Source organism: Mauremys reevesii, linkage group 11, assembly GCF_016161935.1.
Source record: "Mauremys reevesii isolate NIE-2019 linkage group 11, ASM1616193v1, whole genome shotgun sequence".
NCBI lineage: Eukaryota > Metazoa > Chordata > Testudines > Geoemydidae > Mauremys > Mauremys reevesii.
Window position 1 is genome coordinate 47,461,261 of NC_052633.1, and position 17,625 is coordinate 47,478,885.

Genomic DNA, 17,625 nt, shown 5'->3' on the forward strand with positions numbered 1-17,625 from the left:
AGTAATCCCCTCTCTCCAAGAAGGGATGTGGTTCATCGCTCGCAGCTCTTGAAATAGGTATCCACCCCTCCTATGGGAGGTTCCTATGGCTTATCATGGGCCAGGAGCACTTACAATTCTGGGTCCCTCTTTTTGGATTAGTGACAGCACCCAGAATGTTTGCAAAAGTTTTCTCTGGGGTGGCAGACCAGATGAGAAGTCAGGGCCACACAGTCTTTCTGTATTTCAATAACTGACTAGCTCCTGGTAGTTTGCTTTTGCCAGGAGGTCAGGTCAGCTAGTCCATACCTCATTCAAAGCCCTGGGGGTCTGCATGAACAGAAGACCATTTTGTCCCCCACAAGGACAACAAACTTTGAGGCAACATTGGACTTTTTTTTTTTCCTGCAAGAGCCTTCCTCCCTGCAGAAAGGTTTCAGAGGATGCACAACCTAGTTTCTTTAATTTCTCACAGACCAAGGACTACAATGTGGATGTGTCTGTCGCTGTTAGATCATATGGCTGCGTGTACTTGTCTGACCCCCTTTTGCCAGGCTTTATCTGCATTGCCTGCCTGGCTCACTTTGGTCTACTCGCCTAATAAAGACCACATTAACTCCTAACTCATCAGCTCCTTCACTGAGTGGTCAAACAGAGACAAGGTTCCCTTCACCACTTCCAGCATCACTATTGTAACTGATGCATCCCTTCTGAGGTGGGTGCCCAACTGAACAGTCATATTGTACAGAGCACATGAACCACCAGACTACATATAAACATCCTGGAGCTACGGGTAGTTGACCTTTGCATGCAAAGGCCTTCCTTCCTCTCACTCGCACCCTCCACATCCACGTAATGTCAGATAATATCACCACTGTTGTCTACATAAACAGGGAGGAATGAGATCTCCCCTGCTTTGTCTGCAGGGAGGCAGGATTTGGAATGGGTGCATCAGTCACATCATCACCATTTAGGTGACCTACCTCCTGGATATCCACAACTCCTTAGCAGACAACCTCAGCAGGCATTTCATGGCGGACCATGAGTCAGGAAATGCACTCCATTCTGACAGACATCTTCACATGCTGGGTCACACCTCTATGAGGGACCTCTTTGCATCACAAACAAACAAGAAATTCCCCATGTATTGTTCCAGGGGAGCCATAGGTCATGATTCCCAAGGCGATGCTCTTCTATTATTGTGGATGAGCAGTTTCAGATATGCCTTTCCTCCCATTTTCCTGCTTCTACAGGTGCTGAGAAAGATGCATCATGATGGAGCCAATGTCTTCATTCTCCTAGCATGCTACTGGCCAAGGCAGTTTTGGTTCCCAGAGCCTCCGTCCATGTTAGTCGACCCTCCCTTCAAGATCCAAACCTTCCCAGAACTCCTGATACAGGACAGGGGCAGGTCAAACACCCCAACCGTGGCTTTCTCCACCCTATGGTCTGGTGTTTAGATGAGCATCTGAGGTAGATTGTTCTTGTTCATTCCTGGTCCAGGCTGTACATAACAGGTTTTGGTCAATTCTTTCCTACTTTGGGTATCTGGCTAAATGGAAATGTCTCCACCTGGATTCAGCACAGTCAGTCTTAAAAGTCCACCCAGCAGCTGTTAGTGTCTCCCGCCCCCCCCCCCCAAATAAATAGTAGATGAATGCTCTGTTTTACCCACCCAACTAGGATACTGTTCCTGAAGGGCCTCATCAAGGCCTTTTCCAGCAGTCACTAAACCCACACCACTATGTGATCTGAACCTTTTGCTGTCGTAGCTTAGTAGACCTCCATTTGAACCCTTAGCAGCATGTTCCATGTCTCGCTTTTCCTTGAAGGTGGCATTTCTAGTGGCCATCACTTCGGCCAGGAGGATCAACAAACTTGGAGCTCTCATGACAGATTTCTTCCCCCCTTCCCCCCCTTTACACAAGGACAAAGTATCCTTTCACCTTCACCCTACATTTCTACCCAGGGTTGTTGCAGAATTCTACCTTGGCCAATGTATTCACTTACCTGTCCTTTTTCCGAAACCTCCATGCTTCTGAAGAGAAGAGAGTTTCGCTCCTTCAGTGTCAAGTGTGCACTGGCCTTTTACTTGCAAAGAACTAAGACCATCAGAAAGTCTCCAAGACTCGTTGACACAATAGTAGAGAGATCCCATGGTCAGGCTATATCCTCTCAGAGGATTTCTAAGTGGGTTTCTGGCTGCATTATAGAATACTACGGACTAGCTTGCATCCTGCCTCCTGGTGGTAAAACGACCCACTCTCTGAGAGTGCAGGCTGCCACCAGGTGGAGGAGGTCTCTATGCAGAGGACCTTTGCAGCCACCTGTCCGAGCCTCTGCTGCAGGTGTAGCAGTGGGATCTGTGGTGCTGCATGAATCTTCATTGGTGGCTTCCTCACACCTACATCCAATCTGATACTTGCTTAGGGAATTCACATAGGGACCAGCACTTGAAATGGAGGTTACTTACTGTAATTGGAGCTCCTTCAAAATGAGTGGTCCCTATCTGTATTCCATTACCCACCCTCCGTCCCCCCTGAAAGCTGTAGATGTGATTGGATTTGCTGTAAGAGGAACTGAGAGGATATTGACCTGTACTGCTTATACCCTTGCTTGGGAGCATGAGGAGATCTTCTGCATATGTGTGGGCCAATGGACACTGCTGTTAAATCGCTGGACTCGGATGCGTGGGGCACATGCGTACTCATGTATGGAATACATATATGGCCCACACATCTCAAAGAACCTCCAGTTCTAGTAAGCAACCTCCACTTAGAAGTTTGTCTGATCTCCTCTTTGCCATCTTAATTCTAACCTGGCTTAATTGGCCACGTTGGTAGTTTGCAGGTTGATAGACCGTAGTGTTGTATTAAATATTTTAAATGTTTAAATTTTGAAAAATTACTACTTTCTATTAGTATACAATATTACATCCCATCTGAGTAGAATGTTGTCTATATTACAGTAGCTCCTATTTCCAGGACCATAAGTAATTCCTCTCATATTTATGTTTTAAATGTTAAACATCAAGGGGAGAATTTGTATTCATATTTCATAGTAACCGTGGAAACTGCTGTCGGGTGATCAGTCAAATGGTGTAGCTGGATCTGTAAAACAGCTTAAAGGTAAAAAAGGTGGTAATTGGAGATATACCAATCTCCTAGAACTGGAAGGGACCTTGAAAGGTCATTGAGTCCAGCCCCCTGCCTTCACTAGCAGGGCCAATTTTTTGCCCCAGATCCCTAAGTGGCCTCCTCAAGGATTGAAATCTCAACCCTGGGTTTAGCAGGCCAATGCTCAAACCACTGAGCTATCCCACTTCATGGTGGGAGTATGATTCCTGGTTCAAGGAGACATACTTGCACTAGCTCTCATTGAGCTAGCACTTTAAAAATATAGTACAACACTGGAGGAGCGAGCCATCCTGAGTACGTGGCTAGGGTCTCAGATGGGCATATACATGGTGGCTGGTCCATCCTGCAGTTCACACTGCCATGGCTACGTTTTTGAGTGTCTCTCTTAGAGCTAGGAATCCCATCTCCTACTTAGCGCATAGACATGCTCCTAGTTTAATGACTGATAGCATGTGTAATGCCAAGTGTTAAGGTAGAGCTAATCTGCTATTGTGTCAGGATGTGTCATAGATGGCAGGAAGCAATTTTCAATTGGGTATGCTATGAACTTGTATTGGCAGGATGCTGGGCTTAATGTTCTGATCAGTATGGCAAATTTTGTATCCTATTCCGTAACTGTTGATCTGGTCTAGTCTTTTAATTCATAAAGACTATCAGCTCCTGTAATACTGAGTAGGTTATTCTATCTGCTAATGACTGTTCTGGTGACACAGAATCTTCTAACATTCTCCCTTTCAGTTGTTGATTAGTTTAAGGAAAGACACAACATTAACATTTTTTTCGCTCAACTTAGAGTGTGGGTGTGGCCTGGAGGCATGTGCATACTGCAAGATATCTTCTAATAACTGATTATTTCTTTTTTAAGCCTGGTGACCAGTACTGTACTCTATGCCTAATAGTCTCACTAGGTCACTGCAGAATCATTCTCTTGCTTTTGAATAATTCCCTAGTTAGTTTACAGTATGCCAGCAATCCTTATCTTGTATTTCATAGAATCATACAACTGGAAGGGACTTTGAGAGGTCTTCTGGTCCAGACCCCTGCACTCATGGCAGGACTAAGTATTATCTAGACCAGGGGTCTGCAGCCTTTGGCCCGCAGCCCACCAGGGTAAGCCGATCGCAGCTCCCACTGGCCGTAGTTCACCGCTCCAGGCCAATGGGGGCTTACCCTGGTGGGCCACATGCCAAAGGTTGCCGATCCCTGATCTAGAACATTCCTGACAGGTGTTTGTTTGAGACTCCACCTCTTATTGCTATTACTTCTCAGTCTCACTGATTTCTAATACTATCATCTTGTTGACCATCCATGCTAATCATGATATACTGTAACTGAAAGAGAATTTAGACTACATACCCATTTTCACAATCCAGGCAACTTTGCCTCATATTTTTATACAAAGATCTGCCTGTTAACTAGTTAATTGCATTGTATTGCATACAGTCATTATATATATATATATATATATATATATATATAATGAGACAAGCTGACATTGAAGAAATGAGTAATCAGGTGAAAAAACCATCTTGGATGCAAGCTTATCATTAATTCAATTATGGAAAAGCTGGCTTCTTTATGGGAGCGTTGCAGTATTTTCTAAGTTATGAAAGGGATCCTTAAACTGTTTGGTAACTGGCATGGGTTTAGGGTTGTTTTGTTTTCTTCTCTTGCAAGTGAGGAAGAGAGGGATATCATAGTTCACAGGGACAGCTCTGTTACGATAATGCAGACTAGAGGTTACGGTGGCTTGCTGACATAGTCCCTCAGTTGTTGTGGAGCCAACAGTGATCCCATAGGATCCATGAAGTTTGGCATGGTTGTTTAAAATATTTCTGACTTAACTGTTAGAATAAAGGCCAGATCTGGTTCCTTCTAGATTTAATATAGTCAACTATGATGGTTAAAAGTAATTAGGCTTTATTATACTCAACAATATATAGCAGACCAAATGAAAATAGTAACTTAAAATAAATCCATGCTGTGTTTGTGGTGATAGAGGAAAGATTCTACTAACATCCTAATGAGGTTTGGAAATGAAGCTGAAATTTGGATTAAACTTCAAATACAGATTCAAATCCCCTCCCTTTTTTTCCCCAAAGGTAGGCCCTAATGTGTGCCTTAGATTGGTATTTCTGCATTCAGATGTTGAACAAAAGAGAAGTTTTACATTTTAACTCTAATGAAATGCTAGTTTTACACTTCTCACCTGTCAACATTTGAAGTATAGAAAGAGGGACTCTTGAGAAGAAACATAGGGATGTCTCCACTGACTACTCTAGACTAGACTAAACCTTGTTCTGGAGCAGCAGACTAGAGGATGTGCGGAATGGGGGAGAATATAAACATTGTGCAAAAAAAAACCCCAAAAAACCACAATAAGATGTTGCTCAGCACTTCTGAAAATCAGATCCTTCTCAGGGTGACTATATGAAGTGCCCCAAGTCATTAATAACTTCTGAAAATGTAGGTTAATATTACTTTATATTGCATATAATGGAATCTGCACTTCTGTATGCATATCAAAGCTAATTTTGCAATTAAGTTGAGTTAAAATAGGCTTTTTCTTCCTTTTCCATCTCTGCCATCTGTTGTATCTTACACATTTATCTATAGTTAAGTAATAGTTACATTAATCATGTTGTAAAGTAGCTTACTTAAAGAGGGATAAAGAAGATTTTACTCATAGATTCATTCAATTTTACATCAGTGTGGCTTATTAAGTAAACCAAACAGAAAACTAAATGTTGAGCCGTCTCTCCCAAATAGGAAATACATTTGAACACTCTACTGGAATGTGTTTTACTCCTACAGAAATTTGGGGATCTTGTATCTTCTAGTGGTGACAATTTAACATGCCTGGTTGAATGATACCACTGTATCAGATTTTTCCCTATGTAACTTAACTTTAAATGCTTCTTTATTCTTGTAACTGTATCCTTCATTACATCCTGGTATATTTGAGTAATTTTACCGTTCCAAATAAATACTCTTCTTGCTTGTATGTCCTTTTTTAGGCCTGATTAACACTTAAGGGGTGTGTGTGTGTGTGTGTGTGTGTGTGTGTGTGTAACTAAAATAGCTATTGTGGTAAAAGCCCTTCCTGAATTGAGAATAAAGGGTTGTCTACACTTAAAATGCTACGGCAGCCACTGTAGCGCTTCAGTGTAGAGGCCTAACTATGCCAACAGGAGGGATTCTCCCATCAGTGTACGTAATCCACCTCACTGAGAGACGATAGCTATACCAAGCTAAGGCCCAGTATAGATAGTACTAGGCTGATGGAAAAATTCTTCCATTTACCTAGCTCTCAGGGAGCTGGATTTTTCATACCCCTGAGACATGTGGCTATACCAACTTGTAAATTCCTAGTGTAGACCAGGCCTAAGCTATACGGGTAAAAACACTTCTATACAGGTATTACTGTGTCCATACTGGATAGGACACTGCCTCGTTAACTGTACTGGTATAGTTAAAGGCAATACAACTTTTTTATTATAGAAAGGCCTTAGTCTTCCAAAGCAGGGGTTCTCAATCAGGGGGTTATAACACAATGGGTGTTTGGACTTGCAGTCACTCTGTCTCATCCATATTGTTAGCCATGACATTGCTCATATCTAGATCCCAGCTCCATGGGAGAGGGGCTCGAAGGTGGAGATCTGAAAAAAGCCGAGAGAGGTTGAGGCATAATGAACTGTCTGTCATTTTTGATCATGGGAAGGCGGGTAGGGTGGGAATGCTGATGATATTTTATTAGCACATCCAAAATAGGGATGTAAATACCATTTTAAAAGTTTGCCATTTAAACTATTAAAATTTTTAACAGCTAATGGTTTTACGTCCCTAATCCAGAAATAAGATGATTGCAGTGACTAAGTGGGAGAGTTGAAAGTTTGCAGTTGCTTCAATATATAAAGTGGTTTCAGGATTTTCTGTATCAAAGCCCTTTGAACTTTTCCTTGTCTTCCATACCTTGTCACACAAAAGATTTCAGTGGTATTCTGTGCTTCCTGCTTTGGTTCTCCAGCTATTCTAGTCTATGCCAAGCTGTTTTAGTCCTTTTTTTTTTTTTTTAAAGCTAGTTTTCTATTACTCTTCTTCTGTCTACATCAGCTGAAACCCTTATATCTGTCTCGGTCATTTTCCTTGTGCTGTTGTGTCCGAGCACTCTCTGTATTTGTTTTAAAGCCCACTGTATCAGATAGTGAGCTTCTTTATCTTCTCAGAGCTTGACCACTTTATTTTTGCATAGTTTCTTGCAACATGCATTAAATCCTTATGCATAATAATCTGTTTCATCTTGTGTATATAGCTGTGACACTTTGATTATCTTTTCCAGACCTGAAGAACAGCTCTGTATCTTGCCTATGGGTATGTCTACAGTGCAATGAAAAACCTGCAGCTGGCCTGTGCCAGCTGACTCGGGCTCTGCGAGCACAAGTTGGCTGGCAGGGGCTGATTGCAAGTGTCTAGTTGCTCTGTAGCCATACCCTCTGTAACTAACAGAAAGTGGTCCAATCAAAAATGTTACCTCACCTACCTTCTCTTTCATGGTTTTTGGCAGTTCTGATTCTTCTTTGACACCCTATGTGTAGTCCACGTGTGCGGGTATGCATGTGCAGCATGTGCCTGAGTTCAGAGATTTATTTAAGCACTGTCAAGCAAATCTCGGGGCTTCTAAAATTTTGAAATTGAATTTACATTTTTGGCGCTCCCCACTCACTTAGCCTTTATGGTAGCATACGACACCGGCTTTACAATAGGTCTTTAAGAAAGAGAGAACAGTCTTCATTTTGAGGTGTCAGTGTGAGAGTATATAGAGACTTAAGTGTTTCTTGTCTTCCTCCATGAGTCATGAAAAACAGTTCTATTTATGGTCAACCAATCAAAGCCAGCATACAGATCTTGAAGTTTTCTGTTAGCATTTTGCTAACAAAAATCCCATTTCTCTTCAGAGTCAGTTAGTTTGTGTCAAGGAGTTAGAATTCCCAAGGGGAAAAAAAGGAGTTTTAAAAGCCTTTTTGATAATTTACACTTACATTAACAGTTGCAAGGGAGGAAATGCATAGGCAAAACTAGTACCCTTTATTAGTAATATAGTTTAGCATTGAATTTACTTATTTATTTTATTTATTGGGGGGGGGGGGGAGAAGAGTTGCTTGTCTGGAATAAATTACTGCTTTTTGTTTGACATAGCCTTTAAAATGTGAGATGCAAGGCTTCCTGGTGGCTAGCTAATGTCTTTCACCAGCCAGCTACCTGCCATAAATTTGTGAATCTCTCATAGATTCTCTGTACCTTTATTAATTTGGGAAGCAGCATGGTTTAGCCGACTAAACGTGTTCCCTTTTTTTTGCAAGGAACTTTGAGTTCTAATCCTAGTTCTGTCACTGATTCACTGTGTGGTTTTGAGGAATTTCTCTGTGCCCCAGTTTCTCCACTTGCAAAATGGGTCTGATGTTTGCCTACCCCATAAGTGTCATACATACGGATTAACATATTGAAGATGTAAACGTAAGAATTAGTAATAGTATGGACATTGCAGGTTGTTAAATCATATAACCCCGGCCTCGGTGCAGAAATGTCTTACTGATGAAGTCACTAAAAGCCCGCAGCACAATAATGTAATCTTCATCTGTTTTAGGTATTGTAGAAGACTATAAACCTCCATTCTATGATGTGGTTCCAAATGACCCTAGTTTTGAAGATATGAGAAAAGTGGTCTGTGTGGATCAGCAAAGGCCAAACATTCCCAACAGATGGTTCTCAGATCTAGTAAGTAGCAAACTGGAGGTCATGTCTTGAAATGTCAGCTCAGACCTTTTGCTCCTTTTGCAATAATCTTTTGGTGTAAACTGTTTTCAGCTGTTAATATCTTCTTTTAGTTGAAATGGTCTCTGTTTATTGCTAAGATAATTTCTTGCAAAGATAGATGGCCAAATGTGTGCTGATACCTGACTGTATGTTAAGGGAAGAACCAGAGCAAACAAGTCCTCGTCAGGCAAATCGAAACAAATCTAATCTCTGTGATATAAATCCAGACTGATTTTTTAAATGGCCACACCCACTGTGGCACATCTTATTCTTGCTCTTCAACACCAACATGATTTTCTACTGAAGTAACCTATGTAAGGACATGAAGGTCATAAATATGCAGATTTATGTCAAAACTGACTTTTCTCCTCTTCCCCCCATAATAATAAGGGCCCATATCAATAAATATGTTTAAAAGGTCAGATTAAAGTAGTAAGAGTAAAAATCTTCCTTTTTCTTCACCAAAATCAATGTAATTGTGCCCTCAAATATCCTGTCGGCAGTTGAGTAACTGGTTTGTCTGTTTCTGAAGATATGGAATTATGGTTTAATCTCTGCAGTGTTTTATGTATATTTGAGTCGCATTGTTGGCCATGGACAAATAAAATAAACTGTCCTACCACGTTAGACAGCTCTGTTTCTTAGATATACAAACTGCCCTAGGTATTTTAAAATTACAAGTGGAAAATACGTGTATTTTCCAGTGCTTTCTGTGGGTTTTTATAGAAAACTTACTTTTTTGTTGCATTATTTACAGATTTAGTGATACTATTTACACTATTCAGTAAAACTGTGGTTTTTAAACATTCAAATATAATTTTTATCTGACCTTATTTTTTTTAATTGCACTGGTCAGGGCATCTTCTTGACCCCACCCTCTTTAAATATGGTTTCCATTTATTCAACCAAACAAAAAAAAATTCTGCAGAAATTTGAAGGGATGAAATCATTTTTGGTAGCTGTAAACCAAGTTGTAGATTTTTGTAAAGATTTGAGTATTAACAAAGCAGTAAGGCTAATGAAACTTGAGTGAGCTTGTGATCTGTGTGCTTATATACAACTGTCTGTTTTTGTTGTTTTTTTCTTTCTCTCTTCCCAGACACTAACCTCTCTTGCCAAGCTGATGAAAGAATGCTGGTACCACAATCCATCGGCAAGGCTAACAGCCCTGCGTATCAAAAAGACTTTGACCAAAATTGATAATTCCTTAGATAAACTGAAAGCTGACTGTTGATGTTCTTGTGATGCTGTCAAGATGGAAGGCTTTTGTCCAGTTCAGAAATATTCTGGACTGACGAGTTCTAGAACTGGTCCCAAATGGCTTCTTAGAGGCAGACTTTCTTATCTAGCCTTTCATCTGGGAAACAATGGAACCATACGAACCCTGCTCAGTGACTGTCATGGGCATTTCACAAAGGGTCAAACTATAAAGACTTATGCTGGATGTACTGTTGCAAAGATAGTGGCCTGAAGGAAGACACAGAAATCCTAAAACAAGATCAGGGCATTAAACGATGGCTTTGAATAGCTTTTTATAGAGTCTCCTAGTCACTCCCAGGACAAACACATGGAAGTGGTAAATTTTAATCAGCAATATTGCCTGTGCTTCTCCTCTTTATTGCACTAGGAATTCTTTGCATTCCTTACTTGCACTGTTACTGTTAATTTTAAAGACGTGACTTGCCAAAAATGATTGGCTATGTACCCCATTGATCTGTGTCTGAACAATAGGAAATCGATTTGATAAATTGAAAATGTAACTGTCAGATTTTAGCTGCATTTTACATGTGTACTGATGTTTACAATAATGCTGAACATTAGGAATTTCTCATTTATACAAAACTTGCAAATTATTTATTACTAATGCACTTGCCAGTTTTAAAAAACTGAATAAGTGCATAAAGTTAAAGCTTATTTTTATGTGGCCTCTTTCATTATTTCTTACACAGACGTTTTTGTAACACAATATAATCTGAAACAGAAGTTGCTTTCTGTATTATCATATTACAACGTGTTAGTCACATTTTAAATGCTTCACTTTTTTGTAGGTATGGTCTGTAACATAACTTCAGTTCAATTGCAGAACATATTTAGCCACTACTCTCACAACGCCGCATCTAGTGTCTTACTGATCTAGAACATGAAAGCAATGTAGGACTTCAGTAGATTTTTTTTTTTAAGTCATGAATGCTGTGGGAAAATGCATTTTTTTCCTTCTAAGCGCTACATAATGTGCATTTAAACTTTGCCAGAAAAACTATTTTGTTTTTAATCTACTTTTTCTATTTAGTAGTTATTTGTATAAATTAAATAGAATGTTTTCAAGTCAAACGAGTGTTTTTAGTTAATGCCTATTAGTAACTAGTTTCCAGTTTCTGGTATCTTTCAGTGATCTTGCAAGCTTAAGAGAGCAGGTCCATGTCAATACTTGGATGGGACATGTAAGTGCTGAGGCATATGTTGGCATTCTTCCCTTTTGAGTCAGTACTGAACCTATACAGTTAACTAGTTCATAGAATCATAGACTAGAATATCAGGGTTGGAAGGGACCTCAGGAGGTCATCTAGTCCAACCCCCTGCTCAAAGTAGGACCAATCCCCAAGAGATGGCTGAATTTCAGTGCTGGGTGAAGAGAACCCTGTATATGCGCAGCATATCAATCTGTAGGATCAAAGATGCTATACAGAAAGAAGCCATGATTATTAGTTACTACAAGATAAAGAGATGTAAGTGGTAACTGTTGAATATTCTATATCACTCAAACTGAAGAGTTATAAATGCCTGGTGCACAATCATTTCATATTGACCAAATGATTTGGGGAGATAGTTCAGATCTGTGTGTTTACTGACGAGCGACCTCTTTGGGAGGGAGATGGCAGACGACCAGAGGCTCCTTGAGGCCTGCCTCAAAGAACCACGGTGCTAGGAACCCCCAGAAACCACACTCGGTGGTGCATAGGTGCTGTTGATTCCCAGTAAGGACTGCTGGGAACCTGTGCAAAGTCCACACTTGCCTGGTGTTGTGGTTCTCCTATGTCTGGGTTCCTCCACATCTTCTGAGCTGGGTGATTTGTGCATTATGGTCCAAGTTTACAAGTCTTAATGCACCAAAAGTAGGAAAATGGTTGGCTCAGAATATCGTGATAATTTCTCTAACTTTCTTGAGCCTTAGGCTACATCTATACTACCCGCCCGGGTCGGCGGGTAGCGTTCGACTTCTTGGAGTTCGATGTATCGCGTCTCATCTAGATGCGATATATCGAACTCTGAACGCGCTCCCGTCAACTCCGGAACTCCACCACCGCGAACGGCGGTGGCGGAGTCGACGGGGGAGCCGTGGACTTCGATCCCGTGGTGTCTGGACGGGTGAGTAGTTCGAACTAAGGTAGTTAGAGTTCAGCTACGCTATTCGCATAGCTGAACTTGCGTACCTTAGTTCGACCCTCTCTTCCCAGTGTAGACCAGGCCTTAGAATCACAGCATCTTGGTATCTGCTGGGGAAGTGCTGATTGCAAAAAGTAAGTCCTGTTTCTTTGCACCATGGAGTCTTCAAGAAAATGTTAATGTAAAAAATGGTATTTCTGGTTGGCTACTTACTTTATTTTACTGTAGTTCCTGATGCTGTTTGGATTATGAAACACTAAACTGTTGCATGAGGAATCTCCTATTATCCTCAATAGGATTCCTCAACACAGTGCAAAGTTACTGGGCTGATTGGAATTTGTGTTTTAATTTCCAAGGAGCACTTTTTTTTTTCCAGGCAGTGGTCTGAAGTCCAGGACATTTATGTTCTAATCTTGCTTTGGATACGGACTTGCCAAGGAACTTTTAAGTACATAGGGCCGGAAGGGTTATCGGGTCTAGTCCCCTTGCTATTTCAGTCAACCACAACATATTATCCCACTCGAACTTATGCTCCATTTTAAAAACTAGTTAGGTTGTTTGCTCCCATTATTCCTATTGGAAGTAACCTCACTCCTTTGACTAGTAACCCTCAAATTTAATTGACTCACCTGAGAAGAGCCATTTATGCTAAAGAACAACATTGGCCCAAAACCAAATGACTGTGATCTGGCCAGGAATTAGCTGAGGTTGGAAATTAAGAGTCACTCTTCCCCAATCCATAAAATAGGGCTAATGAACTGAAGTTGTAATGTATTTATAAAGGCTAAGTAAATGCTGCTGTTAAAGCCATCTACTGGTACCGATAGAGAGAAAAAAACACTGAGCATCCTGGCTCTCAGCCTGTGGTAATCCCTTAACCAGGAGGCTTTTTGGAAGTACCCACCATTATCTGCTTCTCTACGTATCCAAATTCCCAGTGTGGATGTTTGAACAAAAATGGCATTTTGTGTTGACATCTTGATTGTGAAACAGTGTCCAGATTTTCACTGAACACTTCTGAAGTTTCACAAAACTGCTTCAATTTTGTGGATGTTGTAAACTCAAATCAAGCAAATGTCATTGGGGGGGGAATCCAAAATTAATTTGGCCAACTCTAATAATTAACAGTAGATCATTACTTTTCTGATCTAGTATCAGAATTGAACCAGGAAACCACACCATTCAGTAACATGGCCTGGAGGCAAGATGTCATAGAAATTTGAAGAAGGAACGGACCTACCATATTAAGTCACTACATCTCCTGCCTACTCAGTGCAGGATTTTGAGTGTCTTTGGGTTATTTAACCACATTTTCAGGTGCCTGTTTGCATGATCATGGAAGACAGTCCACTGAATTCCATAACTTTCCCCAAGATTTCAGGGGTTTCTTGATTATTATTTTTTAAAGTACTTCTAGAGTTTCTAGATGCTGTAGGTGGAGGTAACAAATGCTGATCATGTTCCCTGCATGTTTACTGACTCAATGTTCTTCAGCTTCATCCATAATACCTCATATTTTAGAGAGATCGGGAATATTAATATATTATGACCTTACTGCAACAGATTGTATTTTTATTACTATGGAGATGGCATTAGTTGCTCCATAGCTGAAGTGGCATTATTTTTGTCCCTGCCAAATGTGTGTTCTGCACTTTGATATACGTCTGGGATCTTCATTCAAATGGAGATAGGACATGCAACTAAACTTCAGTAAGAGGAGAATGCCGTTTGTGTTTAAATAAAAACAACCAGGTACACATGAGTAGTACTGTAAATATTCAATTAGTTATCTATGGAAACAAATTGTACTTGTTCCATCTGCCCTTTTAAGTTAATAGGATAAAGATTAAAAAAGGATAAGCATTGAAGAGAATAATATGCTTTCTTCTGTTCTAAATAGTTGATTATTTTTAGTTCATAATATATTTCACTTGATTAATACCTAGTATGACTGTTTAAAGGTGACTAGTGCTCTGTTCATAGGATCACTTTAGAGTTATGGCGACGAACACTAGTTAGGACTGAAGACGTTACTGTTTAAAGTCACATTTTTCACTTGCTCATAACTTTTTTTTTTTTTTTTTGCTCAAAATTGAATTGATCTGGAAGATTGAGGGACATGGACAGAGCCTCCTGAGACTCAGACGAGAAGTAGGACTTTAACATCAGATCCTTTCCCCTCAAAATAGGAAAGGACATAAAATTCAAATTTAGCCTAGTCATAGTCCTCATTGAGAAAGGGAGAACCTAAGATTAAAAGGTTTAACTTTAACTTTTTTTTTAAAAGATTTAGTCAGATGTCTGCCCATCCACGCACAGTAGAAGAGTTTACATCTAGGATTTTGGTTTAGGTTAAAGTGTAAGTACAATGTATAAAATATAGGGTATGTGCAATACCATGACATCCACTCTTGTTTTGGAATAATGCATTTGTCTCACCCACAGCTAAAAAATCCTTTCAAAACCTCAACCGAAAACACATTGTGCACAGGCCAAAGAAATACCAGGAAAAACCAAGTAGTCTTAGTAGAAAGAACAGTACATGGTGATGAAATCTGCTTAGTGTGGATATAAACACTTGGGGAGTGATTCAAAAAATATGTCTGAGTCAAAAGTGGGGCCCGGAAAATGCAGGGCTAGAAACTCTTATCCCTCTTGCAGATCTGGAAAATGCAAATTCTTGTAATTATGTAATTTTATTTCTCTAGGTCTCAGACCATTGGCACTAGAGCCTGATGAATCTCTCAACTTTGCAAAACTGAAGTGGTGCACTTCTGACCTGCAAATAAGCACATTTAAGAAAGCTTAAAGTCTTTTGAGGGGAGCAGAGGAGAGGTTGGCTACCTCTTACTGCAGACTCCCCCGTGGATTAATTTGTGTTTTTGTAGGATCCTAACTCCTTAGTGGTGGTAAACGCTGATGTTGTGTTCTTGATGCAGCAATACAGAATTGTATTGCAACACTAACTCCATTCAATGATAAAATGGCTCTTTGGTTCTTTCTTACTGTGGGTTGGTGCGTGGGAGGGGAAGAAGAGAGGAAGGACTCTCCTTTCTCTCTTGTGGTTTGGAAGGAAGGCGTGTTCTTTCTGCTTCCTCTGATTTCCTGAAGATGCATCTTCTCCAGCACCCTGTGTCCTAGCCAACCCCCTTCCTGGTTGCTCCAGCTGTTGGGAATGAAGTGCGGGATCCCCATAGCTTTAAGGATCTGCTCCAAAGCCCACTGATCTCCATGGGAAGCAGAAGCAGATTAAGTTTATTGGGACCTTGGACACAACATTTGGGCCACCCACACCTGGGGCCCCAAATTGACAGGGCCCCTGGGCATGGGTCCCTTTCGGCCCGTGTGTTAATCCACTGCTCATGGGAAGCGCTGCATGATCTTCAGTGTGTTCATAATCAGGCCTTAATTCCCTGCCTTGCCCTATCTCAAATGTGGGGAGAAAACACAGCTCTCAGGCCTGCCCCGAGTTTGCTCAGTGTTTCCTGCACATTCGTAGATACCAAATGGGAACTGATCTAATGTGTCTGTTTTCCCTTCCTGGATCTGAGTGAGCAGGAGCACTTACATACAAATGTATGCAAGAGGCCCCCAGAAGCCATGTGGAGAACAGCAAGGCTGAATATTAATGTAAGAGCATTCTCCTGTTAGTCAAATGGGACCTCATTATTGGTGGTTGGACACATCACTCAGATAACACAAGACACACCATTTATAGAATGTTGTACAGAACCAGGAACAGGACAGCTGGAGTCATTCTCTGATTAAAGTCCTCACTAAGAGCTTCATTTGCCTACATTAGGTAATTTTTTTTTCTTATATTAGAAAATGTCAGACAAGAAGAAAGCGAAAGCTGTAATGGGCAGCCTCTCCGAAATGGAGAGATTAACAACCAAAAGCTTGCCAGAGTACAATGTTCAAAGTTGCAAAATGAGGAGAGGGAAAAAAACATTTGCCTTTTGACTGGGACTGCTTGTTTTTTTTCTTGTTATAATATTTGCTCTACATGGATCTTGCAATCTTTAATATTGCAAAACAGATTGTTAAATGGTTTAATATTTGTCCTCTTGTTAGAGATTATCATTCAAATAGGAAAGCAGGAGGCGCAACCCTAAATACTTCTTGCCAACTGCTGTAGCCACTGTATATAAATTCTAAACAATCTAATCCCCAATGTAGTAATTCATCAATACTTTGGCTAAAGATCAGATGTTCCTATTGCAAATAAGGTTTCTGTCTCTGAAATTATGACGAAGCTGGTGTATCATGTCTCTTGTGTTCACACTCTGTATGAATTTTAAATTAGTAATTACTATCTACATTAATTAGAAGATAGACCAATAACTTTAAAAGCAGGTCAAAGGTATGCTATCATCTTGAATTGTTTGAATAAATTCCCTTTTCTTATAGAGCACTGTTTAAATACTAGGCCCTCTGAAAGTTTTTTTTTGAAGGGTTTCTCTGCTACTCTGCTGTGTTTTTTATAAGGCTTTTGGAATAAAATCAAAGTTGCTCAGGCCCTCCCCTTCGCTCCCTCCCCATTGCATCTTTGCACATTTCTACCTGTTACCTCTTCAGTTTCAGTTTTGTTTCTACTGTTGCTGGCAAATATTATCTTCTTCCAGAAAAGGGTGCTCACAAAAATTTAAAATAGCCACTAGGGGCTTTCCAAAATACATACACTGATAAACGTGTCTCATAGCAACAGCAATCAATATATTACTCTTGTCTGTACATTCATTATACTCTTTGCTACTAATTTATCATATTCCAAAATCCGAGGTTATTCCCATAAACTAAACAGAGATGCAAATCACATGATACGTTTACAGAAAGAGAAGCATATACAGGACTGATTAGGAGATAGCATTCCAAGTACATCTCTATGCTATACATGAACTGCCATGTTGTGTCAGAGCAGTGGTCTGTCTAGTTCAATATGCTACATCTGATGGTGGCCAGTACTAGATGATTCAAAAGAATGTACAGGAAACCTTGCCGTGGACAATTATGGGAAACTGCCTAGGGGAAACTTCTTTCTAATCCCAATCACTGTACTAAACGCTTTGTTTGAAATGAGAATTTATATCAATTTTAAAAAATCTAATAAATATCTAATCCTGTTTGAGTTTATATTTTCTAGACATTTTAAATTTTGTTTTCAGTTTCATTGAATGTCGTCGTCTTGAATTAGAGCAGTTCAGTCAGGCATACTCATATGCCAGCTATTGTTTTGTATACCTCTGTGTCCCCTTTTAGTCCATATCTTCACAATTTCTCCTTAGATGGAAGTTTTCCCTTTTCTGATTAT

At 40.2% G+C, this 17,625-nt stretch overlaps 1 protein-coding gene across 3 annotated transcripts in view; it reads left to right on the forward strand.

Annotated features, from left to right (window-relative positions):
- ACVR1 (activin A receptor type 1) overlaps positions 1–11,261 on the forward strand; it is a 95,474-nt gene extending 84,213 nt beyond the window's left edge. For all 3 annotated transcript variants that reach the window (XM_039495408.1, XM_039495407.1, XM_039495409.1), the window contains 2 exons: positions 8,761–8,891; positions 10,030–11,261. In XM_039495408.1, coding sequence (XP_039351342.1) covers positions 8,761–8,891; positions 10,030–10,164 — 266 coding nt within the window. In that variant the 3' untranslated portion in view covers positions 10,165–11,261. The remainder of the gene's footprint in view (positions 1–8,760; positions 8,892–10,029) is intronic.
- The last annotated feature ends 6,364 nt before the right edge of the window (positions 11,262–17,625 follow it).